The sequence below is a fragment of the Monodelphis domestica genome, chromosome 2 (genome assembly GCF_027887165.1).
Source record: "Monodelphis domestica isolate mMonDom1 chromosome 2, mMonDom1.pri, whole genome shotgun sequence".
NCBI classification, from domain to species: Eukaryota; Metazoa; Chordata; class Mammalia; order Didelphimorphia; family Didelphidae; genus Monodelphis; species Monodelphis domestica.
In genome coordinates this window covers 286504112-286526182 of record NC_077228.1, presented here as the reverse complement: position 1 = coordinate 286526182, position 22071 = coordinate 286504112, and the positions used below count along the sequence as shown (strand labels likewise).

At 47.4% G+C, this 22071-nt stretch overlaps 1 protein-coding gene and 1 long non-coding RNA gene across 4 annotated transcripts in view; one reads left to right on the top strand and one right to left on the bottom strand.

The window, feature by feature from the left end:
* Positions 1-169: 169 nt before the first annotated feature.
* SLC22A7 (solute carrier family 22 member 7) lies at positions 170-11442 on the bottom strand. Of its 3 annotated transcripts, XM_007483949.3 has the most exons (10): positions 11074-11442; positions 9690-9793; positions 9204-9358; positions 8087-8255; positions 7610-7733; positions 6655-6764; positions 5973-6187; positions 4680-4788; positions 1294-1500; positions 170-875 (listed from the first exon to the last, which is right to left on the bottom strand). In XM_007483949.3, the coding sequence occupies exons 1-10, from the start codon at positions 11440-11442 to the stop codon at positions 821-823; spliced, it is 1617 nt and encodes a 538-aa protein (XP_007484011.1). In that variant the 3' UTR covers positions 170-820. The 3 variants fall into 3 exon arrangements, with proteins under 3 accessions (XP_007484011.1, XP_007484013.1, XP_007484012.2); XM_007483951.3 differs by lacking the exon at positions 9204-9358 and having other exon boundaries at positions 7610-7780; XM_007483950.3 differs by lacking the exon at positions 170-875 and having other exon boundaries at positions 1296-1500; positions 4680-4834.
* The window catches only part of LOC103097666 (uncharacterized), a 25193-nt gene continuing 14534 nt past the window's right edge, over positions 11413-22071 (top strand). Inside the window, exon 1 of the long non-coding RNA XR_462528.2 lies at positions 11413-11547. This is a non-coding gene — a long non-coding RNA (uncharacterized LOC103097666). The remainder of the gene's footprint in view (positions 11548-22071) is intronic.

Sequence of the window (22071 nt, the reverse complement as noted above, 5' to 3'; positions counted from 1 at the left end):
GCCAACAGAGCATCCCAGACCCTACAGCTGTCTCCATCTATTTCCTGCCTGTCCCCCACTGGAACTGGGGCTGCACCCCGGCTTCTCGAGGCATCAGACAGGGCTGTGGATCCAGCTGCCTCCACCCCTCTTCTGGATTACAAGAGCATTTAGAGCACCAGGCAGGGTCTTATACTTTCCAAGACACTTGGTAAGTATTCTTTCATCCAGTCCTCACAACAGCCCTGTGAGGTAGGCTGGGCACGTATTATCATCCCCATCTACAGCTGAGGGAGGAAACAGACCCACAAAGCTACGTAACAGAGCTGGGACAAGGACCCAGGTGTTCTTGACTCCTGTTCCAGCATTTTTCCCCACTTGTCCCATCCAGTAGCCTTGTCCCCAGAAAGGAGAATGGGGGCTCCTTTACACACCCCAGGTAGAGATCAGGGAGAGAATCCCTGTGGATGGTCCGATTATTAGAGATATTCAAGCAGAAGTACTTGAGGATGAGGCCATCTCTACAGTCTGTTCCAATTCTTAAAGAGTGTCAGGAAGCCGTGTGCATCATGGCTGCAATTCTGCCCCATCTTGGGGTGGGAGTGGGGTCTGTCAGTCCCATCACTCACTTACCACCCTAGGGACCAAGTGGAAAAAGATGGTGTCAGCGTTCACTTGATAGGATCACAGGATTTCGACCTTGGAGATCTTGTCTAGTCACTTATTTTACAGATGAGGAAATTGAGGCCATTCCTTATTGCACTTGATGGAGCCAGAATTCCAACCCAGATCTTGATGTCACATCTGGTGCTCTTTGCCCAGCACCATGGCATCTCCTGTCTTAATTTCGTATTACCTTCATGGGTGTCCCCTCTTCTTGGGAGCCTTTCAAGGTCCTGAGGAGGAAGAAGCCATGTGGTGAAATTCATTGTGTCTACCTTAATCTAGAACCTTCCCCTCCTTTTCCTACCCACTGCCCCCTCTTCTCTCTTGCTCAACCAATCGGGAATAGAGTGAGGGGATTTCTTTGCAAGTAAGGCTGGGAGGCTCAGTGGATTGAGTCAATTCTAGAGACAGGAGGTCCTGGGTTCAAATCTGACCTCAGACATTTCCCAGCTGTGTGACCCTGGGCAAGTCACTTAACCCCCATTGCCTAGCCCTTACCACTCTTCTGCCTTGGGACCAATACACAATGTTGATTAAGTTTAGAAAAAAAAAGTGAGGCTGAAGGGATCAATTAAGGCTCCTTGTCAAAGGCTCAGGGTTTGCCTCATCCCTGTCTCTTCAAACCCAAACCAAAGACATTGAATGTACCTCTTTTTCTCCACGTCCTGGATGGTCTCAGGAAGCTCTGCATGGCGAGTCTCTGGCAGCAGGAGAGCAGTAGCTGAGGCCACAAGGGCAATCCCACCATAGGTGACCTTGGGTAGTGGGCTCCATGTCCCTTCCAGCAAGGTGGCCAGTGGTGCAAGGGAGCCCCCCAGCCGGCCCACCAGGGCGGTCAGTCCCAACCCTGTCTGCCTGTGCCAAGGAAGTAGGAGAAGAGGATTCAGAGCAATGTGGTCAGCCAATGCCCCAAACTACAAACCTCTGACCAATGAATGGACAACTCTGCCATGGACCACCTGATAAACCACAGGGCCTCCTCTGCCAGCCTTCCCATAGAGGAAGAGCGCAGAGATGTAGGGAACAAAGAGGGACCTCAAAGATAGTCCTGTCTCCTCACTTGACAAATGGTGAAACTGAGCTCCAGGGAGGGGAAGCCACGTACAAGTGATCTGTGGTGAGAACTACAGATGTAATCTCTATTTTACAGAGAGAAAATGAGGTTTAAAGAGATTAAGAGACATATCCAAGGCCACTTAGCTAGGAAGGGACAAGAGCTCAGATTTAAGTCAATCTTAATCTAGTGTCATGGGGTAGCTAGATGGCGCCACAGCACACAGAACGCCAAGCCTGGAATCCAGAAGATTCATCTTCCGGAGTTCAAATCTGATCTTTGACATTCTCTGTGGGACCCTGGGCAAGTCATTTAACCTTGTTTGCCTCAGTTTCCTCATCCGTAAAATGATCTGGAGAAGGAAATTGCCAAGAAAATGATCCCAAATGGAGTCATGAAGAGTCAGACGTGACAAAAACAACTGAAGGACAAAATCTTAGTGTCTCATCCTTGTCCTCCGCATCATCCTCCTTAACTCTCACATTGGTAGGAATTAGAAGGGATGCTTTATTCAATCCTTTCATTTGAGAAGTTGGGAACCTGAGCCTCAGAGAAAGGAAGTAGTCAGAGTCAAGACCCAGGTCTTCAGACTGTAAACCCAGAGCTCTTTCCATCAAACAACTCTCTAAAGCATCTTCTCATCTTATCTGAGAGACAATGTAAGAGTTAGAGCCCAGAGTTTTGGAATCAGGAAGACCTAGGTTCAAATCCTGCCCCTGTCATTTAATGTTCTCTTGCCTATGTCTCTTAGTTATGGGCAACTCTCTAAGACTATAAAGATGGGGCAGCTAGGGTGGCTTAGTGGATAGAGAACCAGGCCTAGAGAGAGGAGGTCCTGGGTTCAAATATGACCTCAGATTCCTAGCTGTGTGACCCTGAGCAAGTCATTTAACTCCCATTGCCTAGCCCTTACCACTCTTTTGCCTTAAAAATAATATTTAGTAATGATCAATTTTAAGAAGGGGGCAAGTGTTAAAAACAAAACAAAATTATATATATATATATATTTGGTATAGAAGTCTCCCCACCCATTTAATTGTATTCTTAAGACCAAAGCTCTCCCCCCAATGATACTGGGCATATTGTACCAGATAAGGCTTTTCACTGCCTCCTTTTCCTAACACTTGTCACAAGTAAAGTCAGACTAAAATGACTACCAGGGACAGCTATGAATGGTAAAAGGAGTCATAAACGGAGAGTCGTTGGCAATAAGGGGGAAGAGTCCCAACTATTTAAAATAATGGAGTGAGAGTAGATAGAGAGTGGATTGATGCTTGGTGGTTGAATGTCAGGCCTTTTTAGTATCAGCTGGGAGCTAGCTATCCTCTGCTTCTTCTGCCCAGCATCCTCCTGGCTCACTGCTAAAGCAGGGAAGTCTGTCCCCATTCTGTGTTCTCATTCCCATCCCAGCTGTGGTCCCAAGAGCCCTGGGAGGCTGACAGAGCCTCCAATCCAAGTGCCAACAAGTAATATTAGTAGCTGCTCTTTATGTCATGGAATCCCGGAGTCAGCTCTGTACAAACTTAAAGCTAAGAGGAAATCCCATCTATGTCAACACCAGCCTTCGTATAGATGGTCTCCCAAAAGTATTTGTGCCATTTTAAGCTTATCGACTCACTAAGACTTTTGGGCCACCTCGTAAAGACTTCCAGTGAGATGAGACTCTCTCCCTGCTGGCCCAATCCACTTTTGGATGGCTCTAATTGTCAGGATGGAGAAGGAAATGGCAATCAATACTGGTGTCTTTGCCAAGAAAACTCCAAACAAAGAGTTGGACTTGACTGAAATTACTAAACCAGGATGACAATTGTTAGGAAAGCTTTCCTTTGAGCCTGAATCTGCCTCTTTGCACCTTCCACCTGTGTAATTAGAATTTGCTCCCCAGGACTCTCTTTCCCAGCATCCCATTTATGTGTTTAGCTAAGTGCTAAGGTGGGGAAGATATATTTTGGGGTAGCCCTGCCTCTTTCTCTCTCCACTCCAGGGAAGGCTGTTGGGGAGCCTGGGTGAGAGCCAGGCAGGAAAGTTTACTCATGTGGTCATACTTTACCTTTGTATTTCTCTTTTTTATTTCTTCTATTTCAAGTGGTTATTAATAAATTTTATAAAATATAATACTTGGAGAGATGGATATTAATTTAAATTTTACCTACCCATGAATCCTTGTGGTAACCCCTGGGCCCTAGCAGAACCACTCTAATCCCTGATCCCTTAACAGCATTTTAAATGCTGGAAGACAGCTATCTTCTTCCCAAGTCTTGTTTGCTTTGGGCACAACATCCTCCTTTACCCAGATCCCTCTAGTGTGGTCCTTCCCAATTACAAAGCACTTTACAGATTTTATCTATGTGAGCTGCACACAGGGTTGTTTAAATCAGTTTGTTTCAATTCATTTTAACGCATTTTGTAGACAAGACTCAAGGTTACAGTGTAGTAAGCACAGAGTGGAGGAGAGCCCAGATCTCCAGGCCTTCTAAATAGACAGACAGACAGACATAACCACAGACCCATATGTCCTTCCAGATATGCAAACAGGCATTCCCCACAGACAGCTCAATTCTGATGTTTCTTGGGCAAACCAACTACTGGGTATGGCTCTGCGTAGCAAAGTCTAGATAGAGGTGTGTGTGTGTGTGTGTGTGTGTGTGTGTGTGTGTGTGTGTGTGTGTGAAGACAAAGAGAGAGAAAGGAAAAGAGGAAGAGGGAGAGACAAGAGGGAGAGAGGAAGAAGACAAAGAAAAAAGAGAAGAGGAAAAGAGGAAAAGGAAGAAAGGAGGAAAGGAAAAGAGAGAGAAGAGGGAGGGAGGGAGAGAGAGAGAGGGAAGGAGAAAGGAAGTGGGGTAAGAGAGAGACAGAGACAGACAGAGAGATCTCATAGAGTGGAGGATTAGAGGAAATGATGGAGAGTAGTTCCTAAGTGATGGAGGCATAGGACTAAAATGAGAGGGGATGAAAATTGGTAGTTGGGTCCCAGACTCACCTCAGTACAGTGGGGTACAACTCTGATGTAAACAGGTAGGCAGTGGTAAAGGCTGCTTCTGAAAAGCCTTTTCCAGCTACTCCCAGGACTAATCTCCATGTGCCCAACCCTGGGAGGAGAAGAATGCCAGGGGGAACTTTGTCCAGGCAGTAAGGCTGGGGGCAAGGGGGAGGAGGTAGTAGGCTTCTCACAAGGAAAGGGAGGGTTTTAGAAATCACAGAGACATAGGAAGGATCATAGCTAAAAACATAAAATTTAGATCTTAAAGGAAGCTTGTATATCAGCTAGTTCTGCCCTATTTTATAAACAAGGGTAACTAAGGACCAGATTAGGAGAAATGACTTGCATAAGATCATACAATGAATTGGTAGTAAAGGCAGACCTAGAACCTAGGGGTACTGACTCTCATTCTAATATTCTTTCTAGTACATCAAAGGTCCCTGAATTTAGCTTCCAAGAGATGGAGGATGGAAAAAGAAAAAAAGGAAGGAAGGAAGGAAGGAAGGAAGGAAGGAAGGAAGGAAGGAAGGAAGGAAGGAAGGAGGAAAGGATGGAGGGAGGGAGGGAGGAATGGAAGAAGAAAGGGAAGAATGGAGGAAGGAAGGGAAGAAGGGAGGAAGAAAGGGAAGAAAGGAGGGAGGAAGGAAGGGAGGGAGGGAGGAAGGAAGGAAGGAAGGAAGGAAGGAAGGAAGGAAGGAAGGAAGGAGGAAAGGATGGAGGGATGGAGGGAGGAATGGAAGAAGAAAGGGAAGAAGGGAGGAAGAAAGGGAAGAAGGGAGGAAGAAAGGGAAGAAAGGAGGGAGGAAGGAAGGAAGGAAGGAAGGAAGGAAGGAAGGAAGGAAGGAAGGAAGGAAGGAAGGAAGGAAGGAAAGAAGAAAGGAAGGAAGGAAGGAAGGAAGGAAGGAAGGAAGGAAGGAAGGAAGGAAGGAAGGAAGGAAGGGATAGAGGGAGGTAGGGAGGAAGGAAGGAAGGGATAGAGGGAGGGAGGGAGGAAGGAAGGAAGGAAGGAAGGAAGGGAGGGAGGGAGGGAAGAAGGGAGAGAGGAAGGGAAGAAGAAAGGGAAGAAGGGAGGAAGGGAGGAAGAAAGGGAAGAAGGGAGGAAGGAAGGGAGGAAGAGGGGAAAGAAGGAAAGGAGGGAGGAAGGGAGAATGGAAAGAAAAAACTATTAAGTGCCTACTATGTGCCAATCACTTTACAAATATTACCTCAGATAAGGGTATAGGGCTTGCTACAGGGAGTGATTCTGGAGTCTGGCAGTGCAGTGGGTCTGGGGAAGGGTTCCTAGGGACTCACCAGAGGGCAGTAGCAGACTAGCCCCCACAGTGAGGGCAGTGCCCAGCAGGGCTCCCACCTCTGTGAGGCGGCGCCCTGCATAGCGCACGGACAAGTAGACAATCATCTTGGAAGGTATCTCCACTACCCCAAACAGCAACTGTATCTGGTACAGGTTCAGGCCCAGGCCTGATAGGTCCAGGCTTAGGCCATAGTATGAGAAGTTCACCCCAAACCTGTGATGACGAAAGGAGGATGATCTGGGCTACTGCTGGCCCTGTCTCCAAGACTAGCTTCTGTTTCTCCTCCAGTTTCATTAAGTGCCATCCCCACCCCTATGTCCTCTTCTCAGATGCCTTCATCCTCCAGACCTTCCTGCTCTGAGATCCCTTCCCTGCTGACTCTACCTCACCCCATCTTCACTTCAGGCTTCTCACACAATCCACTCCGTACCCCTCCCTGGAATCTTCCACTCGAACATCTCCATTTATCCTTCACTGATCCTGCCCCCCCCCCCCATACTACCACCTACAAGGAGACCCTTCTGCCTCTCCCCGCCCTCCCAAATCCCACCCTCTCTCCGGCTAGAATCTTCTAGAGCCAGTCACTCTAAGGAGGACCCTTTTCCCCTCTTCCATCAGAGGACCCAGGCAGGGGGGCCACCCCAGCCCCTCCTCCTTCAGGATGGAGCCCCAGTTCTCACCACACAACCATGCAACACAGGGAGATGTGCCTGAGCCGGGGTGTCCGGAACAAGTCCAGGTAGGAAGGCCTTCGGACCATCTTTTCCCCTTCGGCCACCAGACTCAGGGCCTGGGGTTGGGGGAAAGGGTTTACCCAGGAGTATAGTCAGGGAGGTTATGGTGAATATGGAGAAACATAGAATCAGAATCCTTGAATGGATGAGCTGAGAGGAACCTCAGAGACCATCTAGTCCAACCCACTCATTTTATGAGTTTCTTTTTCTCCATTTTATTGTTCTGCACTTCTTTTGTTTCTCTGCTACTTCTCCTTGTGTTTGTCTAGGATACTTCCTGACATATAGAAGGCATTTCAGGATGCTTGGAGGAACTGAGGCTCCTTCCAAAAAAGGGAAGTGATCTGGCCAAGGTCAAGTAGTGGAAGGCAGAGCTAAGTGGGCCCAAGTCCTCTGTCTCCTTACATCCACCTCTTCCTTGGACCACCCACCCACCCTGACCTCAAACTCAAAGCCCAAACTCAGCCCAGTATCTTTTATCTTTCTCCCCAGAACTGTCTTCTAGTTGTTAATGGCACCTCGAATTTTCCAGTCTCACAGGCTTGGAACCTCCTCTCTGGCTCAGTCTGCTCCCAGGACCCTCATTTTAGGGGGATCAGGGAAGTTAGGGTAGGCTGAGGTCCAGAGGAGGGATGTCCCTTTGTCCAAGGTTACTTAATGGGAACTAGAACCCATGTCTCCTAAGTCCCAGGCTGACACTCTTTCTACCACCCAACTGTGTGTGTATGGATGGGGAGGTGGGAGGGGTTCAGGGGAAGGCCACGGGGAGTCATCGGGAGTCTGATGCTCACGCCCCAGCTCCTCAAGGAAATTTGACTCCCTATTCCTGAGGGGCCAAGGGGTGTGTTTTGTGAGGGTGGTGTAGACATGACCCAGACAGTCCCCCCAGAGTCCTCCTTACCTCAGTGCTTAGTCTGTCCCTAGCCTGGGGCCGGCCATTGAGTGCTGCACATTGGAGGAGGTAATGTTGGGCTTCCTTGACCCGACCTTGGGTCATTAACCACCGGGCAGACTCAGGCACCCACCTGGGGGGTGGGAGGCAGAGGGTGGGGCACTCCAGCCAGAGAGAAGCCTGGGACAGCAAGAGGGGCAGGCGGGAGGGATGGGGTGGGGGGCTGGGCCAGCCCTGGGTCTCAGCCTCAGGTCACCACGGAATCCTGGGGCTGAATGCTAAGTGGCCAGGGAAAGCCACTGTCATTGCCAAGGTGTGCTTGCACCCTCCCCTGGGAGAATGGAAAAGGGAGGGAGGGAGGGTCAGACCACCCACCACATCCCCCAGTGCTCTGCTTTGCACTGCAGAGAGCTGCAGGACTCTCCTTCCCAACCCCTGCTCCCACCCCCGCATGCCCTATAGCCAGGCAGTCTAGCTTCATCTCACCAGAGGCTGAGGATACCCGGGACACAGGGCAGGGTCACAGCCAGCAGCAGCCAGCGCCAGTCTCGGATCAGGTAACCAATCAGAGCCAGCAGCATCACTCCCATAGACCAGAAGGCGCTGGCCAGGATGCCGGCCATAGTGCGGTGTCCAACATCTAACCACTCTAACTCTGGATCCGGGAAAGGGCAAGGCATGAGGGGAGAGAGACACAGAGAGAGAGGGAGAGAGAAACAGATAGACACAGAGAGAGACAGAGACAACAGAAAGACAGAGAAAGACAGAGACAGAGAGAGAGAGAAAGATAGAGAGGGGGGGAGAGGGAGACAGAGAGAGGGAAAGAAGGGGACAGAGAGAGGGAGGGAGAGGGAGAGAGAGGGAGAGAAAGAGAGAGAGACAGACAGACAGACAGACAGACAGAAACAGACAGAGACAGAGACAGAGAGACAGAGAGAGGCAGAGAGAGAGACAGAGACAGAGAAGGACAGAGACAGAGAGAGAGAGAAAGAGAGGGGGGAGAGAGACAGAGAGAGGGAAAGAAGGGGACAGAGAGAGGGAGGGAGAGAGGGAGAGAGAGGGAGAGAAAGAGAGAGAGAGAGACAGAGACAGAGACAGACACAGAGAGAGAGAGAACAAAGGATATGGAAAGAGGGTAAGGGATAGAGAGGGAGAGACAGAATGACAGAGGCACAGAGGGGCAGATACCAAAGACACAGAAAGAAAGAAAAGACAGAGACAGAGAGGAAACAAGGGATACAAGAAGTGGGCCAGGGATAGGGAGAAAGAGACAGAGACAGGCAAGGGACAAAGACAGGGATGGATAGACCAAGAGGAAATAGGAAAAGGCGGAGATAAAGACAGAAAAAAAGAAATACAGATGACCTCAGTTTGTCATTGGTTGGTCCTCAGAAACTTCCCTTCTTCCCCACCTGATCCCCCCCACAAAGATCCTGATCCCTATGGGAATCCAGTTTTCGCTATGACTCCCCTGGGGGGCCATCCAATGAGATCCTCCCTGCTGTGTACGCCCCCATCTCCTCACGCCAGAGCAGGGAACACACTACCCCCCCCCCACTCCATCCCTCATCCTGGCACCCTCGACCCTCACACAGGCTCTTACCTAGGGGCAAGACAATGATAGTGAAGCCAGCCAAGGCAACACCGGTGAGGGTGCGAGTGATGACAAACATGATGTAGCTGACAGAAATGACGGAGACCAGGCCCAGGACTAGCGAGCTCACATAGGCTACTAAGAGCAATGGACGTCTCCCAAACCTGGCATCAGTCACACAGGGGTCAGACCTTCCAGCGGGTCAAGAAACCAACGCTTCCTCCCCCCTGAAATGGAGACTTCTGTCTAAGAAACGAGTGGTGGAACTCAAAACAGACTACCAGCCAGACGTCCTGAAGGGGTACATCTAGCCTGGGTGGAGGGCAGCGGGACCCTGGCATGGGGGTGGTGGGAAGGCCTGTCCCAAGCAGAGAGAGACCAGAGCATAGGATGGGGGACCCAGGTCTAGCCCAAATGGACACAGAAGGTGCAGGTTGTGTTTCAGGACTCCCCTGGTTCTTTTGTGGCTCCCCCAGGCCCTCTGTGCCCCGGTACCTGTCAGACAAGTATCCAAAGATCACGGCCCCCACCAGCACACCAATGAAGAAGAAGGTGGATATGACGCGATTCAGTCCCTTTCGCTCACACACCAGGTCCCACTAGATGGGGTAGGGTTATAGAGTAGGGGGCTAGGCATCCCCAGGTAGGACCTAGAATCCTTGCTCGCTGTGGCCAATGCTCTAGGCAGACTATGCTGGCATCCCCAGAGAACACAGGACGGCCCCTCAGCCTGCCCCCGAGCCCCTTCCTCTCCTGAGTTCATCATCCACCACCCTGCCTTCCCGGAGAATGCTCTCCCTCCCTCTCTTGTCTCTATCCCATAGCAAGGTGAAAAGACAGCCTGAAGGACCTTTTCCTTCTGGTATTTCTCACCGAGGTCATCTATTCTATCTCTTCCTTTCATCCCAAACCAAGGGTTGGGGATAGTCTAATAGACTATTCTTGATTTCATAATCAACAAACGATTATGCTACTATCCTATGTAAAGAGCTGGGCTCTAGCTGGGGCAGCTAGGTAGCACAGTAGAAAGGAGACCAGGAGTTCAAATTTGACCTCAGATACTTCCTAGCTGTGTGACCCTGGGTAAGTCATTTAATCCTGATTTCCCAGCCCTTGCTGTTCTTCAGTTTTAGAATTAATACTAAACCTGAAGGTAAGGGTTAAAAATAAAAATTAAAAAAAAAAAACTTGGCTAGAGATTAAGACTACTAAAACCAAGAAAAGGGTGGGGAGAGAAGGGATAGTCTCCACTCCAAAGGATTTTAGAGCTGTCCCCCTTAGCAGGACCTCCTTTGACAAACAAGGGAAGCTGAGGCTCAGGGAGAGTAAATTATTTACATAACCAGTCACCGGAGCAGAACTAGAGCTAGACCTCAGGTCTCTTCTTCCTAGTGTCTTGCTCTTTCCATCCCATCATGCTCTAGTTCAGACATTCAAAAAAGCATCTTTCCCATATCCCCAGCCATTCCTGTCTTTCTCTCTCCTTGTGCTACAGAGAGGAGTGGAATAAGCACATCAGATCTGGAGTCAGAAGTCCCAAGTTCAAATCTTGGCTTTACAACTTACTACCTACATGACCTTGGTCCAACGATCTCAGGAACTTCTTTTGTAAAATGAAGGGATGCACCTTCTCAAGGCCCCTTCCAGCTCTGGAGCTAATAATGGTTCCCTTGCCTCTATCCTGGGAATGTGCAGAGGAGGAGTATGGGACTGTCCCTCCCGTTCTTAGCGTCTCCGAGCATTTGACCCAGCGTGTGTCACTCCTCCCTCTCCCCTCCTCGAGCATCCACAGGTTTTTAGGACTGGAAGGACCCAGGAGATCCTGTAGCCTGAGGAATTCTCCTCGGTCTGACGCCTCGGGCGAGGTCCAGGAGCTTACCTGGGTAGCGATGGTAGAGTAGAACTGTGATTGGTCATAGCTCCAGCCATCAGGACAGGGCACGACTTGGTCCTCCTGCTCCTCGGGGGTGGTGTTGGAGTGGTGTGGGTGGAGATAGCGGTAGCACGAGCTGAGGCTGCCATCCTGCTCCCGGGGCACGTAGGCTTCCAGCCAGGCTGACTCTTGGGTGAGGTTGTCAAGAGGGTCCTGGGCTGGCAAGGCGCAGTGGTGGCTGGGCACCGCAGCTATGAAAATTGGCAAGAGGAAGTTCAGAGGCAGCAGGAGCCGGGGCAGGACCAAGAGCAGCACATTGCGGATCTGGAAGCGGCCGTAGCCTCCCACCTCCTTCAGAAGCTCCTCAAAGCCCATGCCGTCCTCCTGGGCGAGGGGCCGTGGCCGTCGGGCACCCGCTCCTTACACCCACTGCCTGGACCCTTGGACTCTGGGGGACTTTTTTCAGCGCCAGCAACCTGAGTGAGTAGAGAACCCGCCCACTCTGGGGGCCGGCTTAGGCATCCTGCTTCGGTGCATATATAAGGAAGCAGCGGGCAGCAGCGTCCTAGGACCCCTCCTACCAGGCAGTCCCAGGCCACCCCGCTTGGGGCTGACGCTCCTGCCTAGCCCAGTATCCATAAATTGCTAAGAGATAGCATTAGTCAGGAGGAGTCACTGGGGAAAGGGGGAGGGGGAGCAGAGCGGAGGTCCGACCCGAGAAGAGAGGCTGAGAGGGTCTTTCGGACTTCGTGGTCCAGAAAACCCTGGGTGTGCTTTCATGATGAGGATGAAGTCATGGCCAACATCAAGGTGTGAGCTGCTTAAAGGGAATTTCCCCTTCCAGTCCTAAAGCCAGTAGTTAAGACTTGTGCCAACCTCACCCCAGCCTCCTTCCCGATGGTGACGCCCACTTGTCTTATTACTAGGATGGGGTGTCGTTCCTGCTCACCCCTCTACCCCAATGTTGGTTGGGTGGCCCCTTCCCTTCGACAAACGTGTTTTAGACACCCCGTGCGTGTCTTGCACCCGGCAAGGCTCTGGGGACAAAAACCATTTATGGCTACCCAGTAGTGTCTCCCTCTCTTCCAGTGTTCTCCAGTCCCTCGCCCAGGTTTCTGTAGTCCTCTCCTTGAGTGTCTCCCACCCCTCAAATCCCCGTGCCCCCATGCCCCACAGAAAGTGCAAAAGATCTCTTTTTCCAGCCTGAATAAGTTAACTCTTGCAGTAGGTCCATTCTGGGGCAAAGGTGGCCTACCGGGCATCAGGCCAGTCTGTGTTGGGCGCCCTTTGAGCTGGGTTCCCTGGAGTTACCTGGATCTCTTTAAAGTGACATGCAGGCCAGATGATAAGAAGCTCTGGGGTCAATAGCACGAATGCTGTCTGGGAGCCTAGAGCCAGGGACGCTGACTCTGGACCTAAGGTTGACTGCCTGTGGGGGCCGCTTTGCTTCAGTGATCCTGGGCCAAGGTCCTGGCAGTGAGATCCTTTCCACTGTATTTTAATGCCTCAGCTTCCAGTATCCAAGTGCCCTGCTCCCTCTGACCATCATTGCTAGGAATTGATTTCTTGCCCCTCTCCATTCAAACCTGGAACCCCAATGTAATTGCAGACTCCTTATCCTCTGCCACCTTCAGCTCAGCTCTCTCTCCTCCTTTGCTCCAGCTCCTTTTGGTCACCCCTCTTCCTTTCAGGCTTACCTCAAGTCCCATTCTTCTGCCTGGAGGTGCCAACCCTGGATCTGAGGCTGAACTGGGCAGCTTACTGGCTCAAACTCTGATGATTCCCTTCCCTCAAATGAGAGTAATTGTGCTCCACTGCAAAAGAATGTTGCCAGGAAGACACCGAGCTAGTATCAGAGTGATCGTGATGACCAATTGCCTTATTAATATGATGGTGGACTGTTCCTGGAAGTGCTGGCTCCCCCCCAGGACTCCGTGGAAGGGCCAGAGCTTTGAACATGAAAAATAAATACAAATTATCAGTGTCGGTCAGTACAGAAGGTCATGGTTGTTCCCAATTCAATTCGATCAGCATGGATTAAGGGCTTACTACATGCAAAGCACCTAGGCCTGGGGATACTGACCCGGAATAATAACAATAATAGTCAGCATTATGTAGGACAGCTAGGTAGTGCTGTAGTTAGAGCATCTGTAAAATGGGGACACGATGAATTAAAAAATGGCAAACCACTCCAGTATCTTTGCCAAGAAAACCTCAGGGACAAAGTCCATGGGGTCACACAGACACAACTGAATGACTCAACAACAACAACAACAACAACATTTATATAATGCTGTAAGGTTTACAAAGCATTGTACAAATATTATCTCATTTTATCTCCACAATGACCCTGTGAGGCAGTGTTCTTATTATCCCTGTTTTATGGATGAGAAGTCTTTATTTTTATATTTATTATTATTATTATATTATTATTATAAAAATAAAAAAATAATAATATATTATATTATAATAACCTTTATTAAAGGTTAAATGACTTGCCCAGCGGCACACGACTAGTAAGTATTGGAGGCTAAAACTTGAATTCAGGTCTTCCTAACTCTAGATTCAATGCTCCATCCACTGTACTACCTAGCTGGCTTAAGAAAATAAAAACAAACTTTGCCCCTAAGAAGCTTATTCTATTCTGCCATTCCTGAAGCTAGATAGTAGGTTGCCTGGACCAAGCAGACCCCAATTAGCTTTACAAACACAAGGCCCCAGGATTTAGAATAGGAAGGAACTCTAGATGGAGTTCAACACTCATTTTACAGATGCAAAAACTGAGACTTAGGGAGATGATGTCACAATGAATCTTCTCAGTGTCCAAAAGGATCTCAGAGTACATATGGTCTAACCTATAGCTGAATACTTTAATTAAAAATAAAATAACTTTATTGATGCTCTTTTCTTTTCCCCCCCTCCCTACTTCCTTCCTTCCTCCCTCCCTCCATCTTTCCTTCCTCCCTTCCTCTCTCTTTCTCTTCCTTCCTCTCTTCCTTCCCTCCCTTCCTTCCTCTCTTCCTTCCCTCCCTCCCTCCTTTCTTCTTTTCTTTTCTTTTTTTTAAACAATACTGTTCTTTTTAAGTGACTACCCACAATGTCTCCCAGTCATGTTCCTGCTCTCCCAGTGTCCTCTAATCCCCGAGTTCTCATTTCACCATAGAACTCAGCCCTGTAGAAATCAATAGAGTCAAAGAAAAACAAATTTACACATTGGCCTTGTCTGATAATATATATCTCATTCTGTACCCATCAATATTGGGGACCACCATTCCTACCCAGTCTCATACCTTCACCCACATTCACCCCACCCTCTTTGGTCCTGAATCCATCCAGGACAGCTGAATGATAGGAAGATATACTTCCCACCAGAAATTCTTGCCCCTCCTTGCTTTCCATATCATCCCCACTACTCTGACCCTGTATCCCAGGTATCCTACAACCCATTCAAGGTAGGATATGGGGAAGAATGGCTACCACTAGACACACCCTGACCCCTTTCCTTCCTCCATTCTCTACCTGCCAGGGTTCCCAGAACTCATTGCCCACTTGGTATGGATGAGATTAGAATGACCAACTCTATTCATTCTGGTCCGATAGAGGACCATCAGGCCTCACCCTCTTCTCTGCCTCTACATCCTACAGACTCCAGGCATTATCATCTGACCACCTCCCTTAGCCTAACAAAGGACTCTTAGACCTTGCCATCCATCCTATTAATGAAATTAAGAGTATGAGCTCCTTGAGAGCAAGGCCTATCTCATTTTTCCTATTCCTATCTCCAACACTTAGCACAATACTTGGCACATGGTAAGCACTTTTAAAAAATGCTTTTTCATTCATTCATTCACCTGTAGTCCATCACCTCCCTGCCTAAAGGCATAGAAGACATTAATCCTTTGGAATCACCAGTGGTCATTTTATGGATCAAGATTTTGTTATTTTCTTTTATTCTGGTCATCATGTAAATTGTTTTCCTAGTTGCATTCATTTTTCACTGTATCAGTTCATCTAAGTCTTCCTAAATTTCTCTGAAGTTTTCATGCTCATCATTTCTTAAGGTACAATACCATTCCATTCTATTCATAAGCTACAGTTTTTTCTCTTATTTTATCCCCCCCCCCCAATCAAGGGGTAACTACTTTCCTTCCAACTCTTTGATCCTATTTTCCTTCCTATCTCTTTGCTGTGTTTGCCCCTAGACTCTGAGTGATAACTGAGAGGAAGGAAGACTAGCAGAGCACTTTTTGATGACCCTGGCACATATTATTCTTCTGGGTCCCTTCAATAGGGATCTCAGTGAACTTGCCCTTGCAAAAGGGAAGAAGTCCTCTGAAAAGAAAAATGGGAATGTGTACCCTGCAGTGTAGAAGACTGGCTCCCTCTTTTCCTTCTGCTAACCTCCAACTTGGACTTCTCAGAGTGACAAGGATGAACAGCTGGTCCCTGGGGACACATGAAGAAACATAGAGAGCATGACTGGTGACACACTGAAGCCATAGTGCCTGGAGTGCAAGATGACCAGGGACTAACACTGTAGAAGATGTTCTGATCCTGGGAGTCAGGCAACCAGAGACAATGTGAGGTGAGAAGACTGCCAAAAGTCTGCCAAAACTTTTTTTCAGCCAAAAAGGCTGAAAAGATATGGGAAACTCATTTTCCTCCCTGCCTTCCCTGCTTTTCTTTTTTTCTAATCCATGTATGGGGTGCTCAGGGAGGAGTAGTATCTCTGGGTTGGAGGGCTTGTCATGCCCTCCTAGGGCAGCTCTCCAGCCTCTGACCCCCACCTGACACCCAGCTCTCACTTGTGGCTCCCAGTAGCTGCTAGCATGCGGCAGCGGCCACACCCCAGGCAACGACTTCGACAGGCTGGCTAAACCTTGTGAGGGTAGCCATCGGGCCATCGACCCCTGGTGAACCAGGGCTTTGTTCATCCAGCATGTGAAGACTGCTTCGGAGGAACAGACGGAAGAAACCAACAAGAAGGTTCAACGGCTGAGATGGCAACGCAGCAAAGCACTGTGGAGTGCTTAGGGCGCGATGGAGCACAAAATACAACACGGCCATCCAATGCAGCTGAGGAAGTCTCCAGGTGTAACGACTTTTCGTGCCACTGGACCCAGGCTTCCAAAGCTGAGAGAGTGGGACTGTCTCTGTGCATCGACTTTTCCACTTAAATCTTCATGCACAAGTGTCTTTGTGCACAAAAACGCACAAAGACAATCGTCATCCTCGGTTACCGAGAGACTACTGCTATAATCCATAATCCTGAAATAGTATATGGACAGTGACTTTCTTCCCTTACCACTAGGAACTGGTACATATGGTTCAGGGGTTTTCCCAGGCCATTTATTCAGATCCAAAGCTCTAGAAGGGTCACCAAGAGATGATTATACTTATATGTAGGAGTACCTAGTCTATTTCGCTTCTGTTTTATTCTATGTTCAATAGAAAATATGAGCATCATATGCTAAGTCACTCAGTCCCATACATTCAGGAGGCTGTGACCAGAGATAGAGGAGCCCAGACAGATTATGGTCTCAGGAGTCCATTAAAAATAGGAGATTTAATTTTTTAGGCAATATTCCACTTCAACTCCTAGACTAATTTTGGACCTGGCCTTAGAGAGTTAGCTTAAACTGCTTAAAACCTCCACTGAAGTGTGGGCTTGTGGTCAGAAGAGCATTTTAGGTATTTTTTTGTTAAGAACTAGTTAGTGGCCAGAGGAAAATCTCTCTTGCTCATGCTCTCTCTGTCTCTGTCTCTGTCTCTGTCTCTGTCTCTGTCTCTGTCTCTGTCTCTGTCTCTGTCTCTCTCTCTCTCTCTCTGTCTCTCTCTGTCTCTCTCTCTCTCTCTCACACACACACACACACACAGAGGAGAGAAAATGACAATCTACTATTACAGTAACTCAACTGAAGTTCCAGTTGGTGGATAACTCATATATAACTCTTTTGCTGGATAATTAATACAGGAACACACTGTCTTTCTGTAGGCTTAAGGACTTCCTATGGAAGGCTAAAGGGAACTCAACTACAAAAAAAGTTAATGTAAATCTATTTGCATATTTGGCACCTTCCTCTTTATATTTGACCACCTTGAGAAATATTCCTAATGGTGACATTTCTGACTCAAAGTGTAGGTAGAGTTTTGTGACATTCTAAATTTGACTGAGACAAAATCCTCTACAAGTGGGTGTCCAGACTCTATTTGAAGATCTCCTGATTAAGAATTTATTATTTTCCATTCTACTTTTCTACAGTTCTAATTGTTAAATTTTTTCTTCTTGTACATCATTCCCATATTTGCTTTGTTAACTGCAAGAGATATTAACCTTCTTCTCCCTACTCAAGGGGAGTAGAGTATAAACCAACTGAATAGTCAGCAAAAAGAGAATTATATTCATCTGACTCTGAGAGAGGGACATTGAAGTCATCTTCTAATATAGCTAAGTTCTAATTAGTGTGAATAATGAATCCACTGAATGGTCCCACATATTTATATTAGTATGGTCAGAAATTATAATAATGTAAAATATGGACATTGGTTCTAGCCAATGAAAATATGCAATATAAATTCAAATAATATGGTCACTTCAAGGAATTCATTATTCTTACTAAGTGGATCCTAGCTAGTATAGAAGGGAAAAGGCTCAGACCAGCCACCCCTCATTCTCTAGATACCCTTTCCCCAGTACTAACCCCTCCCCAACACTCCTTTTTTGCTTTCTTTTATGGTTTGTCTTTCCCAATTAGAATGTAAATTCCTTGAGGGAAGGGACTGTCTTTCTATTTTGCTTGTATTTTAACATCTATTTATTTAAAGGAATGGATAGTTGGCTGGATGAATAGTATTTATTAAGCACTTACTATGTGCCAAGCATATTCCAAAGCAAGACAGTTAGCATATCCTTGGCAAACACCAAGGCAGGGTGGTTTTGCTTGGAAGTCATTGGTAATGTGATAAAGCAGGGTAAGTGGCACCAAGAAGGAGTCCATTGACAAGCCCTTTTCAAAAACAATGGCAACATTGATTTGATTACTGTTTCAGAGAAAGAGTTGGAAAGCAGGGAATGGGGATGAACAGGGGAGGGAGGTACCCACAAGTCATCTGGGTGGACAGCAAGGAGATGACTGTGGCAGAGTTTGGTTAAAGGGGAAACATGGTTTAGAATCTGCCATGAGTGTTTGTACTGGCTGACACTCCAATCAGCACAGCGTGGCCTTCGAGCTATGATAGTTCTAAAGCTGAGCAAATAAAGTAACCCAGGGCATGGTCTCAGGCAGATTGAGAGGCAGCGGTAGCAGGATGGATGGCAAGGATAGGCCAAGGCAGATGGTTAGGTTAGCAAAGAACTAAGGCTACAAAGACAAAAAATTGACTCAAGATATACATTTTGACTAGTGGGTATAAATAAGGCTTGTACAATAATCCTAAATGTAAGGTGGAGAGTGATGAAGGTAAGGGAAAGATCTAGGTAAGGTGCTCTAGAATAATTTGAGGAGGCCAGTTGTCCCATGGCATAGACTCCAGATCACTAACCTATTTTGTCCTCCTCTGGATACCTTTAGGCTATTAATATCCTTCCAAAAATATGTGTTCAGAACTGAGCATCATCCTCTAGATGCCCTGATCAGGACAGAGGAAACAATAGGCCCTCCTAAGGTGCTCAGGAAGTCAGAATTCTTTAGTTTATATGTATTATTTTATTTCACCTTCTCCCTACCCCACCCCAGTTCCAAATCATAGTAAAATCCTTTAAAAAATTTCAAGTCTCAAGGGAAGCCAGAGGACCCCAGTCATTTTGCAGATCAGGAAACAAAAGAGACTCAGAGAATTGATGCTCAAGATCAACCAGGAAATAAGTAGCAAAGGTTGGATGTGAATTCAGGTCTTTTGAATTCTAAATCTGTGCTGGAGTACATTTATTACCCTGTAATTATATGTGAGGTTGTGTAATGATATGCAAGATTCTTAGGAATGTTCCTGATTAAGCGATGTGAGGTATGATAAATCCCTCCACCTCTGAGGAAGTGGTCAGAGACTTCTCTACTGTAGAACTTTAGGTGCTTGTAAGCCTAAACCCTAGAAATTGGTAGGAAGGAACAAAAGGTTCACTCACTTTAGACTGAGAAAGAGGGAACAGAGCTACTGGTCTTATCCCAAATCACACTGAGAAACAAGCAGTTCTCACTATCGAGGAATATTGTATCTAGGACAAAATTCCTGTGTTCTATAACTAATCAATTTGGGGGGCTATAAGTTTGCTTTTATTTGGTTGTCTTTCCCATCAGAGCTACTGAAATTCTGTGAACAAAAATACAACCTCTGATTTGAGAGATGAAGGGAAAAAACCTTGGAAAGGAAGAAGGGTAGCAGGAGAGGTTGACAGTTTGGGGGTGATAATTGGCAAAGATTACATTGTTTTTTTTAAAGAAAGAAAAGTCTAGATTCCTTCCAGGGTTAGTCCAATTCCCAGCTGAGACCATTTTCCTTGAACATGATGGTTATGATCACAAGAATGATGCTAGTGAAGTTGAGGAATTAGAAGGGTAGTAGGATAGAGGAGATGATAAAGTAAGGGTGCTGATGGGAATGAGAACGGGAATGGGAGATTATGATAGTGGTGGTGATGACAACAGGGATGGGCATATGGCCAGATAGTGATGTTGGGAACAGGGAAGCTAATAGGTAAAATGATTATGATGGGGATGACGAAGGCAGTAATGAAGGCGATGTATGACAATGGAGAAGGTCATGAAAAAGCTGAGAAGATGATTTTGATGGGAAGGTGGTCATGATGATGGTGACTGAGAAGATGATAATTATAATGGGGAGGTTGAAGGTGAGGAGGATAATGAAGTTCATTATATGACAACTGGAAATATAGGGAGGCAGACTGAATTGCTTGCCAGCTCTGGGAAGGGGGAGGGGAGGAGGAAAGGAGACAATTTGGATCATATAACTAACTTTAAGGAATTTATGTGGAAATTTGTTATCACAGAAATATAGGGATGATGGTAGATACGGGGATGGTGGAGAATGTAAATGGTAGTCCTGTTGATCATAGAACCATAAAAGGAGTCCCTAGGTTTGGAAATGAGCCTGAACTAGAACCTGGACTGAGTGAAAGGCTGATCTGAATCTGAAGTTGCTGAACAGGTACTCCTCTCAAATTTGTAAACCCCATCTAGCTCTAATTACCCAGAGAGCCCTTGATTCTCTCTGCCCATCCTATCTGCCAGCCATCTTCCAGCCATCTTAAAGCTCTTTTCAATTAGAGGGCTGGACATGGCATCTGGTCCATGGCCCAGTCTCAGAGGGAATAGCAGCAGCAACGTACCGTACTTAGCAGCAGCAGAGATGGGCAGGAGTGTGCTGGGAAGGTCCTGCTGCTGTTTCGAGTTGCTGATGGTTATAAGTAAAAGAAATCTTCCCTACCCATTCTGGTCTTTCTTTTGAACTGCTCCCTTGTGCCTCTCCTTGTAGAAGCCCTCCAAGGAAGTTCAGAGGAGAGAGGAGAAAGGGGGGAAGAAAAATAAGAGGGAAAAGAGAGGAGGAAAAAAGAGAAAGAGGGAGGGAGGGAGAGGTGGAGAGCCAGAGAGGGAGGGGAAGAGAAAGGAAAAAAAAAAGAAAGGTGGAAAGAAAGAGAGAAGAGAGAAAGAAGGGAGGGTGGGGGAGAAAGTATGAGAAGGGGTGGGGAGAGAAAGAGAAAAAGAGGAAGAGAGAGAGAAAAAGAGAGGGAGAGAGAGAGAGAGAGGAAGGGGGGGTTCTCTGCGTTTCCCTTTTGTCTTTTGTAGCAGCCCAACTCTAGCCTTACTCATTGCTTCACCTCTCTCAGAGCAGAACCCAGGGCTAGGTAAGGGAAGCAAAATCCTAGCTTTAACAAGGAGCACGTTTTTATATTACTTTCCACAAATGTACACATTTTTAATGCCAGAAAGTTTCACTCTCCCCGACAGGCAGGTAATCAAAAAGTTAACATATGTAAGTGCTGTAAAGTGCTATTAAATGCTAGCTTTTATTAATATTAGCGTTGTGTGTGTAAGTGTGTATGAGTGTGTGTGTATGTCTGTGTGAGTGTGTAAGTGTGTGTGAGTAGTCTCATCTGTTCCAGTGACAGGGATATCTCTTGTCCAGTGTGTGCGGATTCTGCTTCCTCCCTGTGCCTCAGTATCTCCAACTCCTTAGTGGTGGGCACAGAAGAAAGAGGAGATTGCTTGGGGCAGGAAGAGGGGTGAGGAATGGGAGCAGGTGATAGAGCAGACTCTCACCACTATTTTTTAAAAGCCTTATCTTATGTCTTAGAATCAATACTGTGCGTTGATCCTAAGGCAGAAGAATGGTAAAGGCTGGATAATGGGGGCCAAGTGGGCTGCCTAGTCACCTAGCTAGGAAGTGTCTGGGGTCAGATGTGAACTCCTGTCTCTAGGTCTGGCTCTCTAGCTACTGAGCCCTCCAGCTGGCTCCTTTCACCACTTTTGAGAACAGGACAAAGAACTTGTATTCCTGAAGCTCTGTGGTCTGGAGTCAGGGAACGCCTTCTCTCTGTTCCCATTCCTGCTTCTCCTCCCATCTGGCTCACTTCTTCAGGGAAGTCCAGCTGAGTGTGACTCCTGGGCATATCTGTGTCTGGCCAGCAGGCCTGATCAAGTTGGGTTCTTTTTCTGACTCTGGTAACAGCCAGGCTCAGGAGGAGGAGAAGGAGGCATAACAACAGGGAGGCGGGTATGGAGTTTGGAGGTGCATGTCTCAGGCCAGGAGGACCCCTACACACTTGTCTGGCTGCATAGAATTTAGGTACCTTAGGAGGGACACAGCAGAAATGGAGGAGGTGCAGAGGGAACCTCAAATAAGCAAGGAGATGGCTGGGACAGGAGGGACAACACCTCCTCTTATCCCCAAAGTAAAAGGATGTGACCATTTTGGCATGCCAGTTCACAAGCTGAGAAGGGCTCGGATGGAAACTTAGAAAGTCATAAAGGCATAGGCAGAATGAATGTA